We start from the raw sequence: 26,123 nt of genomic DNA, 5'->3' as shown, positions 1-26,123 counted from the left end.
ATTGGACCTAGGCAATGAGGATGCAACACCTCAAAAGAAGGCATAAAAAGATGCAGAGAAGTCCAAGACTCAAGGAGAAAAGAAGCCCGAAGAAATCAGCGAAGAAACCAAGAAACGGGCTGTCAGCCAGCGCCTGGTGGTGCACCGGACACTGCTGTCCGGTGTGCACCGGACTGTCCGGTGGGACACTGGACAGACTGCGCAGAGAGGCCACAAACAGGCGCTCTCGGGCTGTAGCACCGGACTGTCCGGTGGGGTACCGGACTGTCCGGTGTGCACCGGACAAACGGCAACGGTCGGATCCAACGGTCGACTGCTACAGCTGCCAACGGTCGGCTGACGTGGCGTGCACCGGACACTCCACAGAAGCTGTCCGGTGGTGCACCGGACTGTCCGTTGCACTCGACGACAGAAAGCTGTTGCTTTCTGTCCAACGGCTAGTTTGGGGTGTGGAGGCTATAAATACCACCCCAACTGGCCATTCTCATGTGTGAGAGCCCAAGAAACATACCAAGGCATATAGTGCACATTTCCAAGAGCTCAAACACCCAAGTGCTTAATAGAATCACTCGGTGATTAGCGTAGGTGCTTTGCGAAGTGCTTAGGTTGATTAGACCGCTTTAGCGCTTGCTCTAGGTGAACCCTAGATTGTTGAGTGAGTTTAGATAAACCTCACAACCCCTCGACTCTTGCGCGAGCCGTTGTAATTGTACCGAGTGGGGCGAGAGTCTTGCGAGACCGTGACAACCGCGTTTGTGTCACGGCCGCCACCGTGTACCGGAGGGAACGAGGCCCGCGGCGTTTCGGCCGGAAGCTCGATAGTGGAGAAGGTGGGAAGCGTCCGAGAGGAGCCGGAAGCGGAGCACCACTTGCGCGTGGAGAAGGCCCGCGGCTCTCTACGGAGTTACTCGACCGTGGTGCTTGGCCCTCACGTGGGCTTCCCTTTGCGTAGGGGCACCAACGAGGATTAGTCGGGACCTTGCGCGGTTCCGGATACCTCGGTAAAAATACCGGCGTCATCCACGAGAGTTTGCTTCTCTACTTAACTCTTTACATTCCGCATTTATATTAAGCATTTAGTTTCAATCTTGTCTTACATACTTATATAGTGTAGATTGAAACTTAGCCTTTGCGGTAGAGATAGCAACACTTAGACAAAACCTAGTTTGCACATTCTAGGTTGATTATTTGCATAGGTTTTGCTCTAGGGATTTATTTGTGGCCTAGTTTAGTAAAAGCTTTAGAAGTCCTAATTCACCCCCCCTCTTAGGCGTCACCCGTTTCCTACAGCCACTCCGATGCAACTTGGCATGTGAAGGGGATCCCTTCATTTTGTTGCCAGACTCCCCCGATGGAGCCTTCCCGTGGCTTGTAGACTTGTCACCGCCGGTCATGATCTCCTTCTTGGCATGATCTCCCAACATCACTTCGAGTGGTTAAACTCTAATGAAGTACCGGGCTCCGATACCAATTGAAATTCACCTAAAGGGGGGGTGAATAGGCAGAAACTGAAATTTATAAACTTAAAGCACAACTACAAGCCGAGGTTAGCGTTAGAAATAAAACCGAGTCCGAAAGAGAGGGGAAAACAAATCAACCAAAGAAATAGAGCGGATGACACGGTGATTTGTTTTACCGAGGTTCGGTTCTAATGAACCTAGTCCCCCTTGAGGTGGTCACAAAGACCGGGTCTCTATCAACCCTTTCCCTCTTTCAAACGGTCACTTAGACCGAGTAAGCTTTCTCCTTAATTCTCACGGGTCACTTAGACCCCGCAAGGACCACCACATAATTGGTGTCTCTTGTCTTGCTTACAAAACACTTGGGAGCAAGAATGAGGAAGGAAGAAAGCGATCCAAGAACACGAGCAAAACTCTCTCTCTAGTCACTAAGTGTTTGGAGTGTATTTGGGACTTGGAGAGGCTTTGATTCTTTTGAATTGTGTCTTGTATTGATTGCACTATCTCTTGTATTGAATGAGATGACTGAAAAACTTGGATGCTTGGAGTGGTGGTGGTTGGGGGTACTTATTAATGCCGGACGAAATGCTCGTGGCTCGCTGGCTCGCTCGGTTCATGGCCAGCTCGACTCGTTTGAATTTTGTCACGAGCTGAGCTGACATCCTAGCTTGGTTCGTTAACGAGCCAGCTCGGTTCGTTAACGAGCCAGCTCGCGAGCTAAACGAGCTACCATATTCCAGTAAAACGAAACTATATACATATCATTTAGAGAATAATTGATGAACATGTTATATATATGTGAGGTGTCTATGGCCTATGAATTAAACTAATGATTAATGAACTATGTCTATGCGTTAATTTGGTTTATGCAAATATAATTATGGGTTCAACTGATGAACATGTATGTGAATTGTGAATTAATGAGTGATGAACTGTGTTAATTTGGTGTTATATTGACGTGGTTTGTGAAACTATGAGTATAATTACTATTTTCTATTGTTAAATTAGTTTGAAATTAACTAAAAAATAATTATTATGCACATTTTATTTTTTTCTACTCTGGCTCGCGAGCTAAACGAGCCAGCTCGAGCTCGTAAACGAGCCGAGCCGAGCTGACTTTGTGGCTCGTTACCTTAACAAGCCGAGCCGAGCTGGCTCGTTAGCTTAACGAGCCAGCTCGAACTCGGACGAGCTGAGCCGAGCTAGCTCGTTATCCACCCCTAGTACTTATAGCCCCAACCACCAAACCAACCGTTGGAGAGGCTGTCTGTCGATGGGCGCACCGGATTTTTACCAAGAACCGAGGTGGAGCAGCGGCGGCGGCGCGCGCGCCAGGGGCGGCAGCGCGGGTCTTCAGGGACGATCTCCTCGAGGGCTTGATCAAAGTCTGATATCGATAGTTCTTGAAGGCCAACAAGAGCGGACAGAGCTGGAGAAGGAATATCACTATCCCCCCTACTACCCCTGTAATGCCGGTTGTTCTTACGAATTAGTGGGACTTCTTCTTCCTCTTCTTCGTCTTCATCAACTATACGTACAACCGCTGGAGCACGGTCACACCCACTGGGATCAACTTCAGCACGGCCACACCCATTGGGATAAACTTCAGTGCGGTCACACCCATTGGGTCCAATTTCAGCAGGGTTAAAACCAGTGGGATCAGCCTCAGCATGGACGCCACCATGGGGATCAATCTCAGGAAGTACTTCTGCTGGTACTTCATCACAAGCTAGAGCAGAAGGGCCCACATCCTGGTCCAAGCATGACAGTCGCCGAAGCCGCCTCTTCTTCTTCTCTTCTCCTCAACAGGCGCGATCGGGCGGCTAACTTGGCGAAGACGCTTTGGGCGGGCACCCTCAGGTTTTCGGGTTTCCACTGGTTTATCAGGCTCTTGTCCAGCCGTGATGGCCATCGGCTCAGCATGGGTCGAGTCAGAAGATTCCCCAGCCAAGATACTAAGTACAACATCTATTTCTACATCATCCGGACTAGCTGGCATCTCAAAGTGAATTTGCTTCTCGTCACCGGGAAGATTTCGAAGGGGAGCAATCAGAGCCTCAATCTCCTCAGGAGAGGGTCGCACTCTAAGACCCAGACCACCATCATTAGTAGGAGGGTTGGACACAAAATCAGAAAATGACTTATGAGGTGGCAGAATCCAAGAAGAATAGGCAACAGGAGCACCAACATTCGATACTCTACCCCTCAGAATCATGTCCAGTCGGCTCACCAGATTTGCAGTAGGAATTATCTTGTTGGTGACCCGGGTGGAATCATTGACACCACTGTACAGATAAGCTGGATACGCCCTGTCTTTCAAAGGCTGTATATTCTTGAAGACGAAGTCAGCAACCACGGCTTTGGTGGCCAAACCTCTCTCCTTCAGCATACAGATCTCAGTGAGCAGAACTCTGGCCTCTGTTACCTCCAAGGGAGTCGGGGACTCAATCCATCTCGGAGTGCGCACATCTAGCTACCTCCCTGACCGAGGGGGGAGGGACTTGCAATGGTTTTCCACAATAAACCACTCAAGGCACCACCCTTTAATGCTATCCTTGAGAGGAATATCGAGGTATTCTGTTTTCCTCCCACGACGCATCTCCAAACTTGCACCACCTACGAGTTGATGCTGCCCCCAGCCATCCCGGGCCGACAATGATACAAGTACTTCCAAAGGCCAAAATGGGGAAGAATTCCGAGGTAGGCCTCGCACAGATGCACAAAGATAGAAATTTGCAAGATGGAGTTGGGATTCAGATGGGTCAAGTTTAGATTGTAAAAGTCAAGGAGACCGCGGAAGAAAGGAGAAATGGGAAGAGCAAGGCCGCGGATGAGAAAAGGAACATAAATAACGGACTCGTGGGTATCTTATGTCGGAACAATGACCCCACGGCAAACCCGCCAAGAGCAGAGCTCTTTCGGAGGAAGAATTCCAACTTCAACAAGAGGAGAAGATCTGACTCCGAACCTGCAAACGGCAACTGACTGTTGGGGTCGATGGGAGGAATGATTGCCGCAACAGAATTCTGTCTCTTCCATTTGAGCGCTATTGCAATCTCGTCGGTGGATCGAGCAATGGCAAAATTTTAGGGAAATAAGCGAGTGGTTCAAGGCGGAAATGCGAAGCTAGGGCTCAGAACTCAAAGGCGCGCGTCGACACGAGTATAAATGGGGTTTTCCTGGGTTGGGCACCATTTCTGAAAAGTGCCAAGTCACCACCCGTGAAAGTAAAATTTCCGACATAACTCGGCTGTTACCTCTAAAACGCCGGCAGTATCATCCATAACTCGGCCGTTACCTCTAAAACACCAACAGTATCATTCATAACTTGGCTGTTACCTCTAAAACGCCGGCAGTATCATCCATAACTCGGTCGTTTCCTCTAAAACACCGACAGTATCATTCATGACTCGGTTGTTACCTCTAAAACGCCGACGGTATCATTCATAACTCGGCCGATATTTCTAAAACGTCGGTAGCATCAGACGCAAAGATGAACCATCAATTATAAAAAAAGAACGACGGGAGAACAAAAGGTTGCCCAGAACAGCTGGAATTTCTTCATTATATGGAGGAGGGAAGTTTTACACAAACTCAAAAGCCGACTCATTATGAGCCGGCCCTTCTTCCCTTTTTTCCTACGTTACTTTACTCTACACTACATTACCCTACATTACATTACCTTATACTACATTACCACACTACACTACACTATACTACTAACTACTACTACATTATTCCTCTACTACTACTGCTGCTACTACTAATTATCTATACTAATATTTAAGCCAGTGGCGCTTTGCCACTGGCCTTGCTACTGCCGTCGCTGCCCCTGCCATCTTCATCGCCCTTGTCGCCCTTGCCGCCGTCGTTGCCGTCATCGCCATCACCACCGCCATCGACGTCGTCGCCCTCGTCGTCGTCGTCGCTGCCGTCACCTTCCTCGGACAAGTCAGAGGAGTTCTCCTCGTCCGAGGAGACCCCCGACTCATCCGAGCCCTCGAGCCCGGAACGCTCGACAACCCGGATGTACGTCCCACCTCGGCCGCTATACCCTGGGAGCCGTCCGAGTCATCGGACGACACCGGAGGGGAAGCGTAAACCGGTGACCCCTCAGACTCGGAGGAGAACTCCTCCTCCGAGTACTCAGAGTCACCAAAGTCCTCCGAGGGAGGACTCAGCTCACGCTTACGCTTATCGCCGGAGTGGGGCGATGAACCTCGACCTTTCTTGTTGTTGCCCATGGTTGGTTGGAAGAGAAGAGGAGAGTGGGAGAAGAAGAAGCAGACGATCGGAAAATGTGTGAAGACACCAACGAAGCAAACAATCTATTTATAGAGGCCGGAAGCAACTGTTCTTCTCCTACCATGACCACCGAACAGTCGCAAGTACTCAATAAGCAATTCAAATCGTCTGGAAACAAGATAGGCAGCAGACGCCGCTTCGCGTAACACAACACCGGCTGGACCAAGGTCAACTGCTTAGACGGTATGATTACACCTTGCGGTCACATCAAGTTACTACTCCAGGACAGAGTTCTAAACGCTTTGCGTACCAAGGCGCTCTCTGAACACACCCATTGGGGGGTAGCCAGGAATTATCAAAAGATTTTCTGAAGAAGTCATATCCATACAGTATACGCAATGAATGTACTAAGACAAAAAAGAGGAGATTGGTAGAGATCGGAAGAAGTCCAAATATAGCTACTGAACCGCAAGTCTAATCAGCAGAGGCATTGAAGTACAGAGCAGGGTGATGACCAGCCAAGAGCCATCTACCAAACGTCCAATCTGTCACCGATCAAATAAATTTCAAACCTAGCAGGACATGAGCAGATCGCGCAGCTGGTTTCTAAAGCATGAAATGAAGACAACATGCTGATCTCTAAAGCATAAGATGACGGTATAATGCTGATTTCTAAAGCATGAGATGAAGATAAAATGCTGATTTCTGAAGCACGGGATGAAGATAAAATGATGATTTCTAAGAAGCATGAGATGAGGATCTTCGAGTGGATTATTTTCAGTAATCCACTCAAAGATTGGGGGCTACACCCATTGGGTGCACCTCTGGTGCACCCAACGAATCCTTAATCCCAAAGGACAGAATGCCGACCAATGACAGAGCACCGATTTCTGAAGTATAGGGTGAAGACCGTCGAACGTGCCAAAGGAGGGTAACGAAAGAATGCTTTTTTACTGAATTACTCAGAGTTCAGAAGCGATGATCCATCGGGTGTATTTTCAAAGCACCCATTACCAAAATCAAAACCGTAAAATGGACCTAGAATCTTTGGGCTGATTATTTCAAAATCAACTCAAAGATTGGGGTCTTGTGGGGGACAGATATCCCCCGGGTCCACTAGAAGGCATAAAGGCCTCGCGAAGGGTTTTTGGGCTCATTATTTCGCAAGGCCATCCCTTCGTGGGCCAGGGAAGGAACAACTAGCGGAATGGATTGACGCAGGAAAGGATAGACTCAGGCCCAGACGGCTCATTGGATTTACGTATTATCCGCAGCATTGATCTGATTCTCCCGCGCAGCGTCCTCAGACGTCGGAACTAAGTGAGGATAAGTCGGCAGGATTATAGGAAGATAAGTTCAGTCAGGTCACTATAACTTAGGCGTACGTTGTTATCATACACGCATGTAACGCTCCACGGTCGAGTATATAAGGCCTAGGGGGCACCCCATCAAAAACAGGTCACTCATTAGCCATTTACTCTATTCTCTAGCTTCCTTCATACTAGAGAACCCCCTGTAACCCACCACATAAAAGATCCACACCAGGAAGTAGGGTATTACGCCTCTCCAAGCGGCCCGAACCTGTATAAAATCGTCTATCGTCTCTCTTGCGCCCTGCACGAACCATCGAGCTATAGTCAACAGCACCGTCCTATCCAAAAGCGCCTCGAGGGGTAACCCTGGGTGCGCGGTCGGGTCCCAAACACCGACACAACCCTAGAGGGTGGCTATATAGGGTTTATACATGGGCCACATGGGCTTAGCCTCATGGACCTAATCCATATATTCTAACAGTATTATCAAGCTAGGTACAAGTTTCTAACTAGCTTAGCTCATTTTATGAATATGCAGATTCATTTTGAAGCAATCTTGCTCATTAGAACTGTCATTTTGTCACACGTATGTGTCAAGGGCCTGGGTGTCTAGAGCAGGGGGCCCTCGGCTACGAAGGTCGTAGCCGCAGTTCGTCGTCTTCTCCGGCGTGGTTATCCCCCACAGCCGTAGGCTTAGTTCGTAGAGAGAGAGATGGAGAAGAGATAACTTCTTGGCTGCCTTTATTCATGTCTCCTTGTGCCGCATATAAAGGCATCGGCCTGCTGTATTTTAGGCAAGCTTACACATGGTAATACTAATCAATCACTAATTAATCCCTCCTTTCCTTCCTTCTACTTTCCTCAATCACTAATCAATCCCTCCTTTCCTTCCTTCTACTTTCCATTTCTCTATTTTCCTTTCTAGCCACTACTTTCCATATGCTCCTGCAGATCTGCGTGCCCTCCCAGATCGCGCTCCTAGCGATCTGCGCGCTCCTGGGCGCGGCGCCTCTGACGGGTGCGACGCTGCCTGGCGTACGAGCGCCCGTACATGATAGTATGAGTCTTTGTTCTTTGCTGAATCATTTTTTCTTTTAGTTAAGTTGTGCATAAATCTCTTAAGTAAACTCTAGTGCATGAATGTGATGGGCTATTTACACTGATGAGCCGGTCGGCTGTAACTTGGGATCAGAGCATTGCTAATCACACGATTATGCTCACACAAAAAGAAAAAAAACATGATCATCCAGTCCTTTAAGAATCAAAGTGTTAATCAGCAAGCTGGCTGGTTTAGCGTTTATGATCTCCAGCAGGTATATACGTCGTGTATACATGATGGGATGGTTGTTGTATCCATTTAAGCAGCTGACTTATTGTTTATAGTGCTTTTCACAACACTTGTTTAATGGAGTGCAGTAGTATAGTTGCAGTGAGAGAACTAGAGCAGTGTTGGCTTGGTTTTATTGCAGAATGAGAACAATTAGCAGACACATCGAAGGCTAAATATTGTCTTGTTTGTTCTAAATTCAATTTGGATACTGTGGCAATGAACCACGTTGATTATTACATAGAGTAATCAAAGTACTTTATGTTGTCACTACCTATCTAATTCATATTCATTCTGCAGTTTCAGTTGGTAAACTTAAGCCATCGAGAGGTTCTTTTCACAGTTTTTACACATGTTTCTTGATGTCTTTGCAGGAGAAGAGGCAACAAATTCTGAATGAGATGAGAACATTATGTGAAGCATGTTGTTATCCTGGTTTAGTTGAATTCCAGGGTGCATTTTACATGCCTGATTCTGGACAAATAAGTATCGCTCTTGAATACATGGATGGTGGTTCCTTGGCAGATGTTATAAGGGTCAAGAAGTCTATACCAGAACCAGTTCTTTCACATATGCTACAGAAAGTATTGCTTGTATGGATCTTCCATGTCTTTTTAATCCATATCTGTAGTTTCTAGACATTAGTAAAAGCCATGATTTGGCTTTCTGTATATTTAACTTGGTACATTCTTCTGTTTATAATTCGAAAGGGTCTGCGATACTTGCATGAAGTAAGGCATCTAGTGCATAGAGATATAAAGCCAGCAAATTTACTGGTAAATCTTAAGGGCGAGGCGAAGATTACAGATTTTGGTGTGAGTGCTGGTTTGGACAATACAATGGCTATGGTATGCTACTTCTTGGCGATAGTCATTGTTGGGGGCCTTCGGCTTCCGAAGGTCCTCAAAAACATGATTTGACAATGTTTTCCAAGAGAAATATGCGAACAGGTACATTCGGAGTCAGGTTGCGGGTATACAAGAGCATGGTTAAAACGAAGCTTGACTGGAACGGAAGGCGATCACGACGAATGATGAGACGATTACGAAGCTATATGCAGAAAAGCTTCGGCATGACGGCAGAAAAGGGGAACCGACTTAAAGATGAAAAGCCAAATTAGACCTCGAAGAACTACTATAGAGTTATTGATAAATGTAATGGGCATTAATGTAATTTTGCGTGGGCTGCGACCCGTGCCTATAAATAGGTGAACAGTATTCCTGTACTGTTCACGCTGACTTGGCATTCGCTTTAGCGTCACACTTGTATTCTTACATTCCTTCAAGCCGAAGGTACCCTTGTAATTTATTATTGTTTACGCAAGTAATATAAATAAAAATAAATAGATAATAATACTTAAAAAGATTATGTTATTTTCTGTATTTTGTGTATGAATGTTCTCCATATTTTATTACGATCATGAAGGTATATCCTTCATGACCTTCGTTCGAAAAGCATTATATCCGAAGGGAAATAACGCTTCGAAGGACGAAGGGCTTTGATATTTAACATTTTATGTTGCCTTGTTCTTGATTCATAGCATTTGAGAACAAGTCCCCAACATTGGCGCCCACCTCCGGTGAACTCACTTCCATTTTTTTGAGCTTTGAACACCTTCGGCAAGCATCACCTTCGTCATGCTGCCGAAAAAAGCTTCAGCGACAGGGGCTGCCACTCTGCAGCCGCTGGATCCCAATCAGGATGTCCTTTCTCTTAGGGAGGCCCGAAGCCAGAAGAGGAAGGCTACCAGTCCAACGCTTCCGGAGGACGACCTGGACCAGGAAATCCAAAACCTGGAAATGCTCCATCAACAGGTGCAACAAAAGAAGGAAAAGATAGCTCGTCTAGCAGACCTTCAGAGGCAGATAGATGAAGCTTCGGAAGAAGTTCGTCATCTTGCTCAAGATGACCAGAACCGAAGGCCTCCGCGCAGAGAGCTTCATCAGGAGGGCTTCAATGACGACGACTGGTATGAAGATTTCCATCATGGAAATTTTGCTTTTGATGATGCTTCTCCTCTATCAACAGAATTGCAGGCTACACCATGGCCCTAGTCTTACAAGCCCCCTCAGCTCCCCATGTACGATGGTCATTCAGACCCGAAGCAATTCTTGATGAGCTATGAAGCAACCATATCTTCGTATGGTGGCAATACTGCAGTCATGGCAAAGTCTTTTGTCATGGCTGTCAAGAGTGTCGCTCAAACCTGATACTCCTCTCTTCGGCTAGGAACAATCACCTCATGGCAGAAGCTGAAGGATATGTTGATAACCAGCTTCCAAGGGTTCCAAACGAAGCCGGTCACTGCTCAAGCTTTGTTCCAGTGCACCCAGGACCACGAAGAATACTTTCAGGCGTATGTCCGAAGGTTTCTGCGTCTGAGGGCACAGACACCAACAGTGCCCAATGAAATTGTCATTGAGGCCATGATCAAGGGACTTCGGCCAGGACCTTCAGCTCAATACTTCGCCAGGAAGCCTCCTCAAACTTTGGAGAAGCTGCTCCAGAAGATGGACGAGTATATTCGAGCTGACAATGACTTTCGCCAAAGAAGGGAGGAAGCATTCAGATTCTCTGAAATGACCAGGGGCTTCGGAGGAAGATTCCATCTGAGGCACGTCAGGTCAATTCACAACTCTACTCAAAGTGATGATAGAGGGAGTCAGCAGCAAAGGCCACAGTACTCCTCGCAAGCTTCGGGGCAGCAGCAAAGCTCCTTCCGGCCGCCAGCGCAAAGGGGCAGGGGCGCCAGGGGCTTCGGGGGAAGATTTGGGGATCAGCCAAGAAAAATTTATTGCCTATTCTGTGGTGAAGACAAGGGCCATACCACCAGGATGTGCCATGTTACCATCCAGAAGCAAAAGGAGATAGCAGAAGCTGCAGCACAACAGAGTCAGCCGAAGCAGGTCATGCATACTGCTTCGTACCATTCGCCTTACATTCCAGAATATGTAGGCAATCACCCTGCAGCTTCTGTTGCTTCAGCAAGTCAACCCCAAGCATCTTGGCAGCAGCCTCTACCGCCACCACCAACACAACGAGCTCAGCAGCCAGAAGGGAGTCAGCACACTCACCTTCAGCGGGACTTCAGAGAGGAGTCCGAAGCTCGCACAGTCAATAGCACTGTGCCAGAGTCGAAGCACATTTACTGACAAATATCCTACCTCGACAGCAGTTTTTTGCATTTTTCGCATTCAGTATTACTTTCTCTTTAGTAAGGAACAATTATGGGAAGTTTAAGTGTTTTTTATTGTTTTTCAATCTCTTGTAACAATTTCGCTTTTATCATAATGAAAATATATCTTCTCCATAGGCTTGAGTTGCCGAAGCATAGGAATTTATGGTGGCACGGAGGACTTTCGAATTATCAAAAATTTGTTCTAAGGAACGCAGTGCAGCTTCTTTGAAGTAATAAAAAGTCGTTCCTAAGGGAGCGCAGTGTAAGTTTTCTACTCAAAAGTCGTTCCTAAGGGAGCGCAGTGTAAGTTTTCTGCTCAAAAGTCGTTCCGAAGGGAATGTAGAGCTTACAGCGAAAAATAAACGCTGATTCCGCTGAAAGTAAAAGGCGAAGAAGCTCCTAAGGGAGGCTTATAGCGAAAAATAAACGCTGATTCCACTGAAAGTAAAAGGCGAAGAAGCTCCTAAGGGAGGCTTACAGCGAAAAATAAACGCTGATTCCGCTGAAGTAAAAGGCGAAGAAGCTCCTAAGGGAGGCTTACAGTGAAAAATAAATGTCAACCTTCGGCAAATATTATTTTGCACAACATTACATCATTACATCATTTGCATAGCATAACATCATACATCATAGTGCATCAACAACGCAAGAAGGGGGGTCTCGATATTGACATTCGAAGATTGTTTTGAAGAAATAGGGACAAGGCACAAAAAATGGTCGTTAAAAAAGTTATACCATCATCAAACTCTGAAATGGACGGATCTATTGATTATTGATTTTACAAGGATTGATTATTGATTTTTACGAAGCATGAAAAGAAGGGAAGGTGTTTTTTCGCCGAAGGCTCAAAAATGGTATGTATATGATGTTTCATGCATCGTCAAAAATAGAATTATAAACAGCTAATATGCTATATCTAAAGTTGCATAATGTTACACATGATTCTCAACAAGCGTTACAATTCAAATGTTTTTACAGCAGCATTTAATCTTCCTTTAAGACTACTTCTGCAGCTTCGTTTAAAAGCTGATCAACAACTCTATCCATGATGGCTTCGGCCATTTATCTAATTTTACCATCCCCCTTCGTGTGGGGGCCTGGAGATAGCTCAGCAGGTTCTGAGGGAAGAGAAGATACGGATATATTACTATTACAAGTCATGAACAAGTTCGAAATCAAAAAGTTACAACGAAGAGCCAGTTATCACTAATTAATACCTATTTGCCCTTCGGGCTCTGCGCTTTTCTCAGCAGCCTCTGCTACCTTTCTAGCATCATGGATGCCTTTTCGCTTTTTTGAATAATTTCTTGGGCCATTTCTCGGCCGTCGTTGTCCCAGATGTCGGTGAAAAATTTTCCGCCGACCATGCTTGCTTCGGTCGAAGGGTCTTTAATATCTTCAGAGGATAAAGTAGCTTCGGATTGAGCTAAAGATTTTACATGCTCGCAGCCCTTTCTTTCCAAAACAGTAGCAATCCCCCTGGCGCCCAAAAAAGCACATATATCTCTGCGGCTATTTAAGATTTCCTCGAAGGCCTCAGCTTCGTAGCTGATCCATTCAATCGGGCCTTCTGGATTACCCCTTGTGAAATTTTCTTCGCTTGAGAATGCACCAACGTTGGCAAAGCTGGATTTTATTTTCTTAGCACATTCTATGGATTTGTTATAGCACCTTCTCTTGGATGCACGAAGCTCTTCAACATTTATTTCTAAATGATTTGCCCATTGATCACTAAGTTCTCGTTTTGTCTCTTCAAGTATGTGTTCTTCTTTAGCTCTGGCTAGCTGTTTCCGAAGATCCTCAATTTCGCGCTTTTGGGCTTCAGCTTGAGCCTTAGAAGTAGCTTCATCTTCCTTTATTTTATCCACCAATGTAAGCAGAATTTTATCTTTTTCCAAAGCTTCGTTTCTCAGCTTAATAACCTCTGTCCGTAGGTTGTTGAAAGCAATGTTATAGCTCTCGTCTTCAGCATTCTTTTGCGCTCTCAAAGCATTGCTAAGTATCAAACCCTATATGAAAGGAATTATTATAAAAATAAAAGAATAATTCAAAAATTATAAATTTCCAAATATACAATTCTCATACCTTCAGACTATTATATGCAAGACTATCTGCAAGATCGTCCTTCGTCATAGCGCAGAGCCCAGCTTCAAGCTTCGGAAACCCCATACTTCTAGCCATCTCCCGACAGACTGATAACTCTTTGTTGTCCGGGAGGCAGTATAAGAAGTCATCTTCATCTGTGCCATTGAATACTAAGGCCCACTTTGGATACTTCAATTCTCGGGCATAGTGATTAGCCTCAAAAATCTCTTCTTCAGATAATCTTTTTCCCGAAGCATGTCGTATAATATAATCGAGGGCTTTGGAGGATGCTTCGGGGACAGCAGCGTCAGTCTCTTCAATCAAAATTGGCTCTGTCGTTTTTGTTTCTTCGGTTTCCAAGGGTTTTCTCTTGGTGGGCTCTGAGGGCCCAGCTTCAGTTTCAGATTGTTGCTTCGAAGCTTCAGCAACAAAGGCTTTTTCTTCGGAAGTTTCAACAGTTTTCTTCGGAGTTATGCTTGAAGATTTAATTGTCTCCAAAACATCGAACACGTTAACCATTCTTTTTCTTTTTGGGGTCACTGTTAGCCCCTTCTGACTTTCTGCTACCTCGATTTCTGCTGAAGGACTTAAAATTTCTGATGTTTTTGCTTTTTCAGTCCCCAGTTCTTCAATCTTCTCTGTTGCTGGCACTTCGGCCAGCTCTTCGATTTTTGGCAGCAGAATTGGTTCTTTAGCTTCGGTAGCCGAAGAGGTCTCACCGACAAACTTAGGCACTGTGGTCGGTTCAATATAACGTGGCCGGTGTGTGAGAACCTTTACCCTTTTTCTCTTCGGTGCCGGTTCGCTAGAAGCGGCTGAAGCAGTTTCTTTTGTAGAAGTGTTTTTTCTTTTTTGACCCCGCGCTGGATAACGGTAGTCGGGGTAGACAAACCCAATTGCGTCGAATACTCGGTTGAGTCTCTTCCTCTTTCGGCCTCCGAAGGCTGCCGATAATGCAGTATCTTCGGCCTTTGAGTATACACCAAGCAATTCATCACTGATGGCCTCAATACTTCTCAACCAGTCATCATCTGGCTCAACAAATTTATCCCCGTATTTAAATATGTATTTCAGCCTGACTAGCTCACCTTCATCAGTTTCTTTAATGGTCTCCTTCGGCATTTCCCATTTTTCCGCAAGTGGCCATACTCTGAAGGCAATATGTTCTTAGACCAGATCCCTTGTCCCAATAAAAGAGCAAACAACTCCGAAGGCTCTCTGGCATTCTTCGTCTGCTTCATTCATTTCAACCTTCGGCCTCCGAAGGCCGAAGCGTTGCCAAAAAGGGCGCATAATGATACCTTTAATATCTTCTCGAATTTTTAAATCATTCTTCACATAAAACCACTCTGTCATCCAGTTGTCGGGCCATCTTTTACGAAAGGTTGGCACGGGACAACTTGACCCAGATCGGGTGCCGAAGCTGTAGCAGCCGAAATTGTTGTGATATTGCTCTTTACCCCAAGGTTTCGTCTCGTATAATAACTCATGTATATTGCAGAAACTCTTTGCATTTGGTTCTAAACCTTGGCTCCTCACGGCCCAGACGAAGATGCCCATTCTTATGATTGATTCGGGAGTAAGTTGGTGAAGGTAGACTTCAAATATCCTCAGTACTTCTACAACAAAATTGTTCAAGGGAAATCGCAATCCAGCCTTCAAGAAGCTTCGGAAGATTACGACTTCATTCTCTTCGGGAGTAGGCACAGTTTTCTCCCCATCATCTGCCCTCACAATAGACATGTCTCGAAAGTACCTTCCCTTCATGGTATCGAGATGACTCTGCTTAATGCTTGATTTACCGAAGACTGTGTGTCTTGGTCGCCACGGTCGGTCTTCGGAGTCTTCACCCTCACTTTCCACATCATAACTGTCACTGTCACCAGTATCTTCAGATAAACCCTCCAAGGTCTCCCTAGTGATCTTTTCCGTGTTGGTCTTTGCTATTGACTGAAGAAAGCCGAGATGCATCTCCTCAGAAAGGCTCAGCTTCGATTCAGCAACAGTTTTCTTATCTTCAGACATCTTCACAAACGCTGAGAAAGTGATCTCGAAACCGAAGCTTAAAAATCTAAAAAGCTAAGCAAGTGTTGTGGCGCGCAGGCTAAAAGTCGGGTGAGTAAAAGCAGATGGCAAGAAAGCGTGCCAAATAAACTGATGATGAGCTCTTATTTATACACCCAGTATGTCGAAAAATGGAGGGTCCCACCTGTCAATGACTGTTGCTATTCTAGTAGAAGGAAGGTGTTTTTTCGGACCTTCGGCTTAAAGCCTTCGTCCATGTCGCAATATAAATTTATCATTGCAGTAAATTAATATTGCGAGGGGCTACTGTTGGGGGCCTTCGGCTTCCGAAGGTCCTCAAAAACATGATTTGACAATGTTTTCCAAGAGAAATATGCGAACAGGTACCTTCGGAGTCAGGTTGCGGGTATACAAGAGCATGGTTAAGACGAAGCTTGACTGGAACGGAAGGCGATCACGACGAAGGATGAGACGATTACGAAGCTATATGCAGAAAAGCTTCGGCATGACGGCAGAAAAGGGGAACCGACTTAAAGATGAAAAGCCAAATTAGACCTCGGAGAACTACTATAGAGTTATTGATAAATGTAATGGGCATTAATGTAATTTTGCGTGGGCTGCGACCCGTGCCTATAAATAGGTGAACAGTATTCCTATACTGTTCACGCTGACTTGGCATTCGCTTTAGCGTCACACTTGTATTCTTACATTCCTTCAAGCTGAAGGTACCCTTGTAATTTATTATTGTTTACGCAAGTAATATAAATAAAAATAAATAGATAATAATACTTAAAAAGATTATGTTATTTTCTGTATTTTGTGTATGAATGTTCTCCATATTTTATTACGATCATGAAGGTATATCCTTCATGACCTTCGTTCGAAAAGCATTATATCCGAAGGGAAATAACGCTTCGAAGGACGAAGGGCTTTGATATTTAACATTTTATGTTGCCTTGTTCTTGATTCATAGTATTTGAGAACAAGTCCCCAACAGTCATCACAAATGTTCTTCTAGTGTTGCTTAATGTATGATAATTCTTTTCTGAATACTACTGAACATGAAATAATATGGACTGAATCAGCAAAACATTTTCCTTCTAAATAAATATGTTCAGTGTGCTACCTTTGTAGGCACAGTCACATATATGTCACCTGAGAGAATTCGTAATGAGAACTATTCTTATGCTGCTGATATTTGGAGTCTTGGACTAACAATATTGGAATGTGCTACTGGAAAATTCCCATATGACGTAAATGAGGGCCCTGCAAACCTAATGTTGCAGGTGAGTTGGTTATTGGTTGGTTACTTGTTTGTTTCTTACTATAGACCTGTAATTGATGTTTGGATGAAATGTTGTCCTTTGACTAACGTCAAATGCTAGTACTCTGAGATACTAGGCTATTATGTTCCTTGACTAGATATGCTGGTATGGGATAAATGGCCCACATGTACATGTCCTCTGGGTTATGTTAGCTTTTTATGATACTTGTTTTTTGACGTAGATTTTGCTAGTTGAATGCATGGATGGGTCATCAGGTGAGAGCTGTCTCGTTGAGTCACTAGGTCGTGGGTTCGAAGCAACCTCTCCGCATTTGCGGGGAGAGGTTTGCCTTGGTTTATCCCTTTCCCAGATCTCATTCATGTGGGAGCCTCGGCACTGTGTCTGCCTTTTTTTTAATGCATGGATGGGTTCTCCACCTTCCCTGTAAAGTTTTCAGTCTATAAGTCATCTTACAGTGTAGTAAATGTTCGCTGTGAACGGGTATCTAGCTGAGTTGGTTAGGTGGCTATAATAGCACTCCTCAAGTTTTCGGTTTGACTTCTCGTAGGAGTGAATTTCAAGTTAGGTTTTAAACAAAATTTCGTGTCTGTCCCATGCCAAAGCACAAGTCTAAGGTCCAGCCCAAGGTTGTGTCCGTTCTGGTATGGTCCACATTGCCACTGTGTATGAGTGGTGTGGGTTCAACCTGCATGACAAGTTCTTCTTAGCAAAATGCCCGGGGGCTGTTTTATCTCTCACAGTTTGAGTTGTTAAATGTTCACTGCTAATATCAATTTGTGTTATGTTTCTGGTGGAATTGCTGGTTGTTGTGATCAGATTCCTTTTTAGTTATAGCAGGTTTTTAAAATTGCACAACAATTGTTAGAGAACTTAATTTTCTCTGTTATTTTTTCTTAATTGCTTTTCTGTAGCAGTTTAAAAAAGGCATAGTCAACACAATGCAACAACCACAACTGACCTTAGTTCTAGCTGCCCCTGCCCTCTGCTGCCTGCTCTTAGCTATAACGACGTATGTTTATCGTATTGCAATATGTCATATGATGCTGTGATCATTTTGGTGACTATCTTTGTATAGTTATTTGCACTTCCCTATCTTCTTTCTTAACTTGATATCTTGTAATTCAGATACTTGATGATCCATCACCAACACCACCAGTAGATACTTGTTAATTAGAATTCTGCTCATTCATCAATGATTGCTTGCAGAAAGATGCTGATGCAAGGCCCACATGTGAGCAGGTAAAGATAATTAGGGTATAATGATTTTCGTATAATTTCAGTTGGGTAGATAGGGTTTCTTTTCTTTTTTTCTTGAAAACGCAGGAATGTAGATAAGGTTTCAATATATACATTTATCATAACTTTCATGGTCTCTTAGACAGTTTTGATTTAATCATAGAATGTCAAACTGCAATTTTCCCATAACTTCAGCATGTCAGTGAACTCAAATAGATTATGTTTTATTCCATTATTACTTTGATTACACTGAATACGATTTGCAGCTTCTGTCACACCCATTCATCAAGAGGTATGCAGGAACTGAAGTGGACTTGGCAGCATATGTCAAAAGTGTAGTTGATCCAACAGAAAGGCTAAAGCAAATAGTTGAGGTGAGTCTTTCTAGCATATTTCAACTTTATCCTTCCATACTGTAGATTAATGTAGGTTTGGTGACATTCTTTGTCCCTGAAATTAGCCCATCCCATTTCTCAATTCTTTAACAACAGTAGTAAATTCACCATTTTCAAAATTCTCAACATCAAATCTTTCAATTCTGATGCCACTAAGTATCCCACCAGACCTTCCTCTGGAAGGAACCTAATACCAAACAAAGTTCTTTTGACTAATGACTATTAAGAGTTTTAAAAAAATATTAGAATATTTTTTCTCATGGTTTCCTACAAACCCACATAATTTTGCTCATGGTTTCCTATAAACCCACATAATTTTGCTCATGGTTTCCTATAAACCCACAACCTACAAAAAGACATGTTCAATAGATAAGTGTTGACGCCTTTTCGGAGCGCCAAACACTCAACAAGAACCGTGGCGGTGCTCTCTGGTCAGGCGCGGACGGTCCGCGGCCTGGGGCCGGACGGTCCGCGACCTGGCGCAGGGGCTAAGGTCCTCTGCCTGACGGCCGGACGGTCCGCGCCCTGGAGGCCGGAAGGTCCGCGCGTACGCAGAGGCGGCGGAAGTCGCCGGCGGTGGCCTGGATCTCGCTCCCGGGAGGGACCCCGTCGGGGAGGAGAGATCCTAGGTGATGTCTAGGCTCGGCAGGCCGACCTAGACTCTTCTAATCGGCGTAGAGTCGAAGAGAAGCGGAGAATTTGGAGATCGAGAAGCTAAACTAGAACTAGACTAGAACTACTCCTAATTGTACTGGGAATAAATGCGAAATAGAAGTTGTATTGATTCGATTGACTAATACAAATCGGTCGTATACCTCTCTATTTATAGAGGAGGGGGGCTGGACCCTTTACACAACTGAATTCCGAGCTAATTCCGTGAATCTAGCTAACAAACATAGCACAAAACTCGGAACCCTAATCTACTCTGTGCACGCGCGGACCGTCCGGCCCACAGGCGCGGACTGTCCGGACCGCGGACTGTCCGGCCTCAGGGCCGGACCGTCCGCAGGCTCATTTTGGTGTCAAACATATGCCCCCTGCCTTTTGGTGGAGCTGGGCAAACCAAAAGCATCTTAACTCGATGTGATCACATCGGTTTTCTTAAGCATCTTGTCACATACTAGGATGGTACTGCTTGAGAAAACGCCCATTCAAAGCTTTGGGTAAATCCTTGCCTTGTAATGTTTGTAGTAAATAGGCGTTACCAGATATTACCTGTCGGGGACCATAATTAGGGGTACCCTCAAGACGCCTAATTCTCAGCTGGTAACCCCCATCAGCATAAAGCTGCAGAGGCCTGATGGGTGTGATTAAGTCAGGGATCAGTCCGTACGAGCGACTCGATCACGCCTCGCCCGAGCCTAGCCTCGGGCAAGGGCAGCCGACCCCGAGGGGTTTCCGTCTCGCCCGAGGCCCCCCTTTTTAACGGCGGGCACATCTCCGGCTCGCCCGAGGCCTTGCCTTCGCTAAGAAGCAACCCTGACTAAATCGCCGCACCAACCGACCAAGTTGCAGGAACATTTAATGCGAAGGCCCTGCCAAAGGCGCCATAACGAACTCCGCTCCGCCCGACCCAGGGCTCAGACTTGGGCTAAGCCCCGGAAGACGGCGGACTCCGCTCCGCCCGACCCAGGGCTCGGACTCGGGCTAAGCCCCGGAAGACGGCGAACTCCGCTCCGCCCGACCCAGGGCTCGGACTTGGGCTAAGCCCCGGAAGACGGCGAACTCCGCTCCGCCCGACCCAGGGCTCGGACTCGGGCTAAGCCCCGGAAGACGGCGAACTCTGCTCCGCCCGACCCAGGGCTCGGACTCGGGCTAAGCCCCGGAAGACGACGAACTCCGCTCCGCCCGACCCAGGGCTCGGACTCGGGCTAAGCCCCGGAAGACGGCGAACTCCGCTCCGCCCGACCCCAGGGCTCGGACTCCGCCCTGGCCTCTGCCGAACGACCTTCGCCTCGCCCGACCCAGGAGCTCGGGCTCGGCCTCGGCCACAGAAGACAGACTCGACCTCGGCTTCGGAGGAGCCACCACGTCGCCCGACCTAGGGCACAGGCCCGCCACGTCAACAGGAAGCGCCATCATCAACCTACCCCGAGCCGACTCGGGCCGCAGAGAACAAGACCGGTGTCCCATCTGGCCAGCTCCGCCAGATAGGCAATGATGGCGCCCCGCTAGCCCTGTGACGACGGCGGCTCTCAGCTCCCTTACGGAAGCAGGGAGACGTCAGCAAGGATTCAACCGCTCCGACAGCTGTCCCTCCACCAGGCTCCGTTGCTCCTCCGACAGCCACGACATCACGCCAGCTGGGTGCCAAGATCTCTCCGGCTGCCACATTGGCATGTACTTAGGGCGCTAGCTCTCCCTCCGCTAGACACGTAGCACTCTGCTACACCCCCATTGTACACCTGGATCCTCTCCTTACGCCTATAAAAGGAAGGACCAGGGCCTTCTTAGAGGAGGTTGGCCGCGCGGAGACGAGGACGGGGCAGGCGCTCTCTTGGGGCCGCTCGCTTCCCTCACCCGCGTGGACGCTTGTAACCCCCTACTGCAAGCGCACCCGACCTGGGCGCGGGACGAACACGAAGGCCGCGGGATTTCCACCTCTCTCACGCCCGTCTCCGGCCGCCTCGCTTCCCCCCTTCGCGCTCGCCCACGCGCTCGACCCATCTGGGCTGGGGCACGCGGCACACTCACTCGTCGGCTCAGGGACCCCCCGGTCTCGAAACGCCGACATTACCTGTTTTACTTTATAAGGACCATCCCAGCTTGGCGACCATTTTCCAAACTTCCGGTCTTTATTCCTTAGAGGCAGGATGGTCTTCCACACTAGGTCTCCTACTTGGAATGACTTTGCTTTGACCTTCTTGTTGTAGGCCCTGGCTACCATGATCTTTCCTTTTTATTGCTCCCAAGGCTATCACTCTCTTGTCGGTCACCTCATCAATATTATCCATCATTGCATTGTAATAATCAGTGAGAGTTAGATCATTTTGTCTGGCGAACCTGACAGCATTCAAACTTATTTCCACAGGCAACACTGCTTCCTGCCCATAGACAAGCTCAAAAGAAGACACTTTAGTAGCACTATGTTTAGATATTCTATGAGCCCATAAAGCTTCAGACAAGATCTTATGCCAGTGCTTAAGATTATCAGATATCTTCTTTTTTATCAAGTTAATCAATGTCCTATTACTAGACTCGGCCTGTCTATTGGCCTGAGCATAATATGGAGATGAATTAAGCAACTTAATTCTATATAATTCAGCAAATTCACGTACCTCTTTTGACATAAAAGAAGTCCCTTGATCCGTAGTCAAGGTCTGGGGAATGCCGAATCTATGAATGATATGCTCAGTTATGAACTCAATTACCTCTTTGTGTCTCATATTCTTCAGAGCAACGGCTTCAGTCCATTTGGTAAAATAATCAGTGGCAACTAACACGAACCACTACCCCTTTGATGATGAAGGATGAATTTCCCCAATAAAGTCTAATCCCCATCCTCTGAAAGGCCAAGGCTTGATAATAGGATGTAGTTCGGTTGCAGGGACCAACTGTAGGTCGCCGAATTTTTAACACACTTGGCAACCCTTATAGTACTTGAAACAATCAGCTCTCATATTAGGCCAATAAAAACCAGATCTTCGCAACAGCCACTTCATCTTTGGAGCCGATTGATGGGTACCACAAATTCCTTCATGCACTTCGGCCATGGCTAATATAGCATCATTTGGGCCCAAGCACTTAAGCAGGACGTCGTTGACTGTTCGGCGGTAGAGTTCATCACTCATCAAAACATACTTGAAAGTTGTACGCCGAATGTTCTTATCTGTCCTAACATTGGGATTTCGTAAATAATTAGTTATGGGCGTCCTCCAATCACTTGCATCGGCCTCATTATCAGCCGAATCGATTAGGAGAACTTTCCTGGTAACCCCGGACGGTCCGACGTCTTCACGCGGACGGTCCGCGACCTGGGGATTTGGCCCTGCACTGGTTATCAGATCTTCAGCATTGTGAAATTTCCCTCTTTTTATCCGATAACCTGATGCATCTTGTGCCAAATCGTTAGCTCTATGATTCTCAATTCTAGAGATATGCCGAATACTGAATTCGTCAAAAGAATGGATTATGCTCCAACATTTTTCAAGGTAACTATTTAGAGTACCATCAAAACATTGATATTCTTCTAACACCTGTTGGACGACTAGCTGAGAATCACCAAATGCCTTTACATGTTTTACTCCTATACAATTTAAAAGTTCTAAACCGAACAAAAGGGCTTCATATTCGGCTTGATTGTTAGTGCAATAAGTTTTCAATCGGCTAGAGAAGTCAAAGGAGACATTACTTGGTGAAACAAGCACAATGCCAATCCCTTGCCCTTCATTGCAAACCGATCCATCAAAATATAAAGTCCAAGGAGTAATAGTGAGGTATGACATGTCTAGTTTATGAGTATCATTAATCCGATGTTCTACAATAAAATCTGCTACGACCTAGCCTCTCATAGATTTCAATGGTTCATAGGTCAAGTCATATTCTATGAGTGCATAAGCCCACTTACCAGCTCTACCACTCATAATTGGGTTATGCAACATGTGTTTAATTACATTGGCTTGACCAGAAACAGTGCAATGACTAGACAGTAAATAACATCTACACTTGGTGCATGCATAAAACAAGCATAAGCATAACTTCTCAATAAAAGTGTACCTCGTTTCAGCATCCACCAACCTCTGACTTAGATATGTCACCACATGTTCCTTTCCTTCAGTTTCTTGTGTCAGAACAGCCCCAATGACTTTATCTTCAGCTGCAATGTATAATCGGAATGGTACTCCTGCTCGTGGTGCTTTTAATACGGGAGCTGAAGACAAGTATTTTTTAATGAGATCAAATGCTTCCTGCTGCTCTGCCCCCCAAGCGAATTCGGCATCATTCTTAAGCCGAAGGATAGGGGTGAAGGCATCAATTTTCCCGGCTAGGTTGGAAATAAACCTTCGTAAATAATTTACCTTGCCGAGAAACTTCTGCACTTCGACCTTACAGGTTGGAGGTCCCACATTCCGAATAGACTTGATTCGGTCCAGGTCTATTTCTATACCATGTTCATGGATGATAAATCCTAAAAACTTACCAGCCGACACTCCAAAAGCACATTTACGTGGGTTCATTTTCAAACCATAACGACGCATTTTATCAAAGGCTTTGCGCAAATCTGCTATATGAGAACTAAACTCAGCCGATTTGACTACAATATCATCAATGTAGACTTCCACAGTGTTTCCTAATAACTCATGGAAGATCAAATTCATAGCCCTCTGATAAGTAGCACCAGCATTTTTAAGACCAAATGTCATGACAACCCATTCAAATAAACCAATGAAGCCTAGACATATAAAGGCCGTTTTAGACGCATCCTTTTCGGCCATAAAAATCTGATTATATCCGGCATTACCATCAAGAAAGCTAATAATTCTATTTCCTGATGCATTATTGATTAATGTGTTGGCTATGGGCATGGGATACTCATCTTTAGGAGTTGCTCTATTTAAGTTTCGAAAATCAATGCATACTCTAAGCTTACCTGACTCCTTCTCCACCGGCACAATATTGGAGACCCATTCTGCGTATCTGCAAGGTCTAATAAAATCAGCTTCTAGCAGCCGGTGGATTTCGTCCTTGATCCATGGGAGAAGGTCTGGACGAAATGTTCTAGCTTTCTGCTTGAAAGGTCTGAAACCGGACTTAATAGGCAGCCGATGCTCTACAATCTCTCGGCTTAATCCAGGCATCTCAGTATAATTCCAAGCAAAGCAATCTGAATATTCCTTCAATAGACCGATCATCTCATTTCTAGGATCGGTCTCCAGGGTCTTGTTTACAAAAGTCGGCCTTGGAGTTTTGCCATCTCCTATGTCAATCTCCTCCAAAGGATCAGCCGATGTAAACCCCTATCCTAGTTTATCAAGATCTCTGAATTCCTCTATCATGTCTCCCACAGAGGGATCACATGATCTTTGCGTGATGGCGGGCTTTCCGGTCTTGTGGACCGGATCATCCGTGACACTGTCTTTACGCTGCGGTAGATGTTCGGTCTTAAAGTCCGAACTATTTTGTGAAGGACCAGACCATCCAGCCTTAGAAGCCGAACTATCCGTGACCAAAGACTCATGAACTTTGTGTGTACTCATCATTTAAACTTTATTTAGGATTTAGCCGATTCTCCATCGGCTCTAGCATTATAGGAATGAAACCCTTCCTATCTATACTTATGAACTGATAATCAGAAAAATCTACTCCTGTGAGACATGTAGCAGTCTCATAAGTCCAGAGTACAGGGGCATCGACCACAGCGATACAGGCCGATGCATCAGCATGTACTTGTTCTACATCATCGCCTACCCATTGTATTAACATTTGATGTAATGTAGACGGTATACATTGATTGGCATGAATCCAATCTCTGCCTAGGATTAAACTGTAATTTCCTTCTACATCAGCGACGAAGAATGCAGCAGCAAGGGTCTTAGTTCCGATGGTTAATTCAACAGACGTGACTCCCCTGGCTTTGATCGAACTATCCGTTCCAACACCGCTGAGGGTCATTTGGTCTTGACAAGTTTGTCATCTTGTTTACCTAATTTTCTGTATAACGAATAAGGCATTAATTAGATTTACAGCCGCCCCTCCATCTACCAACATTTTAGCAATCGGTATCCCATCAATGTGACTGCGCACGAAGAGCGGCTTTAAATGATTTACCAATTCCTTTGGTTTAGTAAAGGTGGCTTCTTTAGGACCAAAATCAAACTGGCCATAACAGGTTCATTGTCGCCGACAATAGTACAATCGGCAGAAAATGTAATAATATTTACGTCCATACCTTGGCGCTCTGGAGAAGCCTCGTAGTCGACCAGGTCTTCTCCAAGTAGGTCGTCTTCTTCCATTGATGTCGGCGTGTCATTGGAGGCTTCCTGGTGAACGGTGGACGGTCCGCGCTCAGGGGCCGGACGGTCCGCGCCTGGTGCAGATTGTCCAGAGGCTTCCTGGTGAAGGACGGATGGTCCGCGCGCAGGGGCCGGACGGTCCGTGCCTGGTGCAGATTGTCCAGCCTTGCTGGCCGAGCTATCTGCCATACCTGCAAGGTGTTGCACAAGTGTTGTTTGATTTTCTATTTTTGTGGCCGTTTGTTTTTCCTCAATGGCCTTTGGTCTCCATTTCTTTTGCGGTGGCGGGTACTGTGGATGTGTGTTATTGAATATCTTTTCTGTCTCCTTCTCTTGGCTCTCCTTTGCTCTTAGGCGCTGTAATTTCCGCTTTTGGGACCGTGTCAATCCCGCTGGGCACCATTGAGGCATGGAGTATTTTGGATCGGCTGTTTTGATGGTAGCCGTATCTTCTTTTTTGGTTGTGTTGGCCGACTCACCAAAAATCATTGGCCCTTTACTATCTTCCTGTATGACAACATCTGCAGTGCCTATTTTGATGATGTCCTTTTTTGTTGTTCTTTGAGTTGCTGTAGGCATATGCTCCCATGCCGGATTGGTTGGCCTTGGAGGCCGAGTAG

General features: G+C 45.8%; 1 protein-coding gene across 1 annotated transcript; it reads left to right on the top strand.

Annotated features, from left to right (window-relative positions):
* Nucleotides 1-7,957: 7,957 nt before the first annotated feature.
* LOC103628009 (mitogen-activated protein kinase kinase 3) lies at nucleotides 7,958-26,123 on the top strand. The gene is given in 7 exon segments (XM_020537895.2): nucleotides 7,958-8,036; nucleotides 8,646-8,938; nucleotides 9,056-9,193; nucleotides 16,752-16,919; nucleotides 18,045-18,158; nucleotides 18,422-18,529; nucleotides 26,079-26,123. Coding segments are annotated over 7 exon segments (945 nt in total).

This window comes from Zea mays, chromosome 5 (genome assembly GCF_902167145.1).
Source record: "Zea mays cultivar B73 chromosome 5, Zm-B73-REFERENCE-NAM-5.0, whole genome shotgun sequence".
NCBI lineage: Eukaryota > Viridiplantae > Streptophyta > Magnoliopsida > Poales > Poaceae > Zea > Zea mays.
This window is presented reverse-complemented; position numbering and strand designations above follow the sequence as displayed.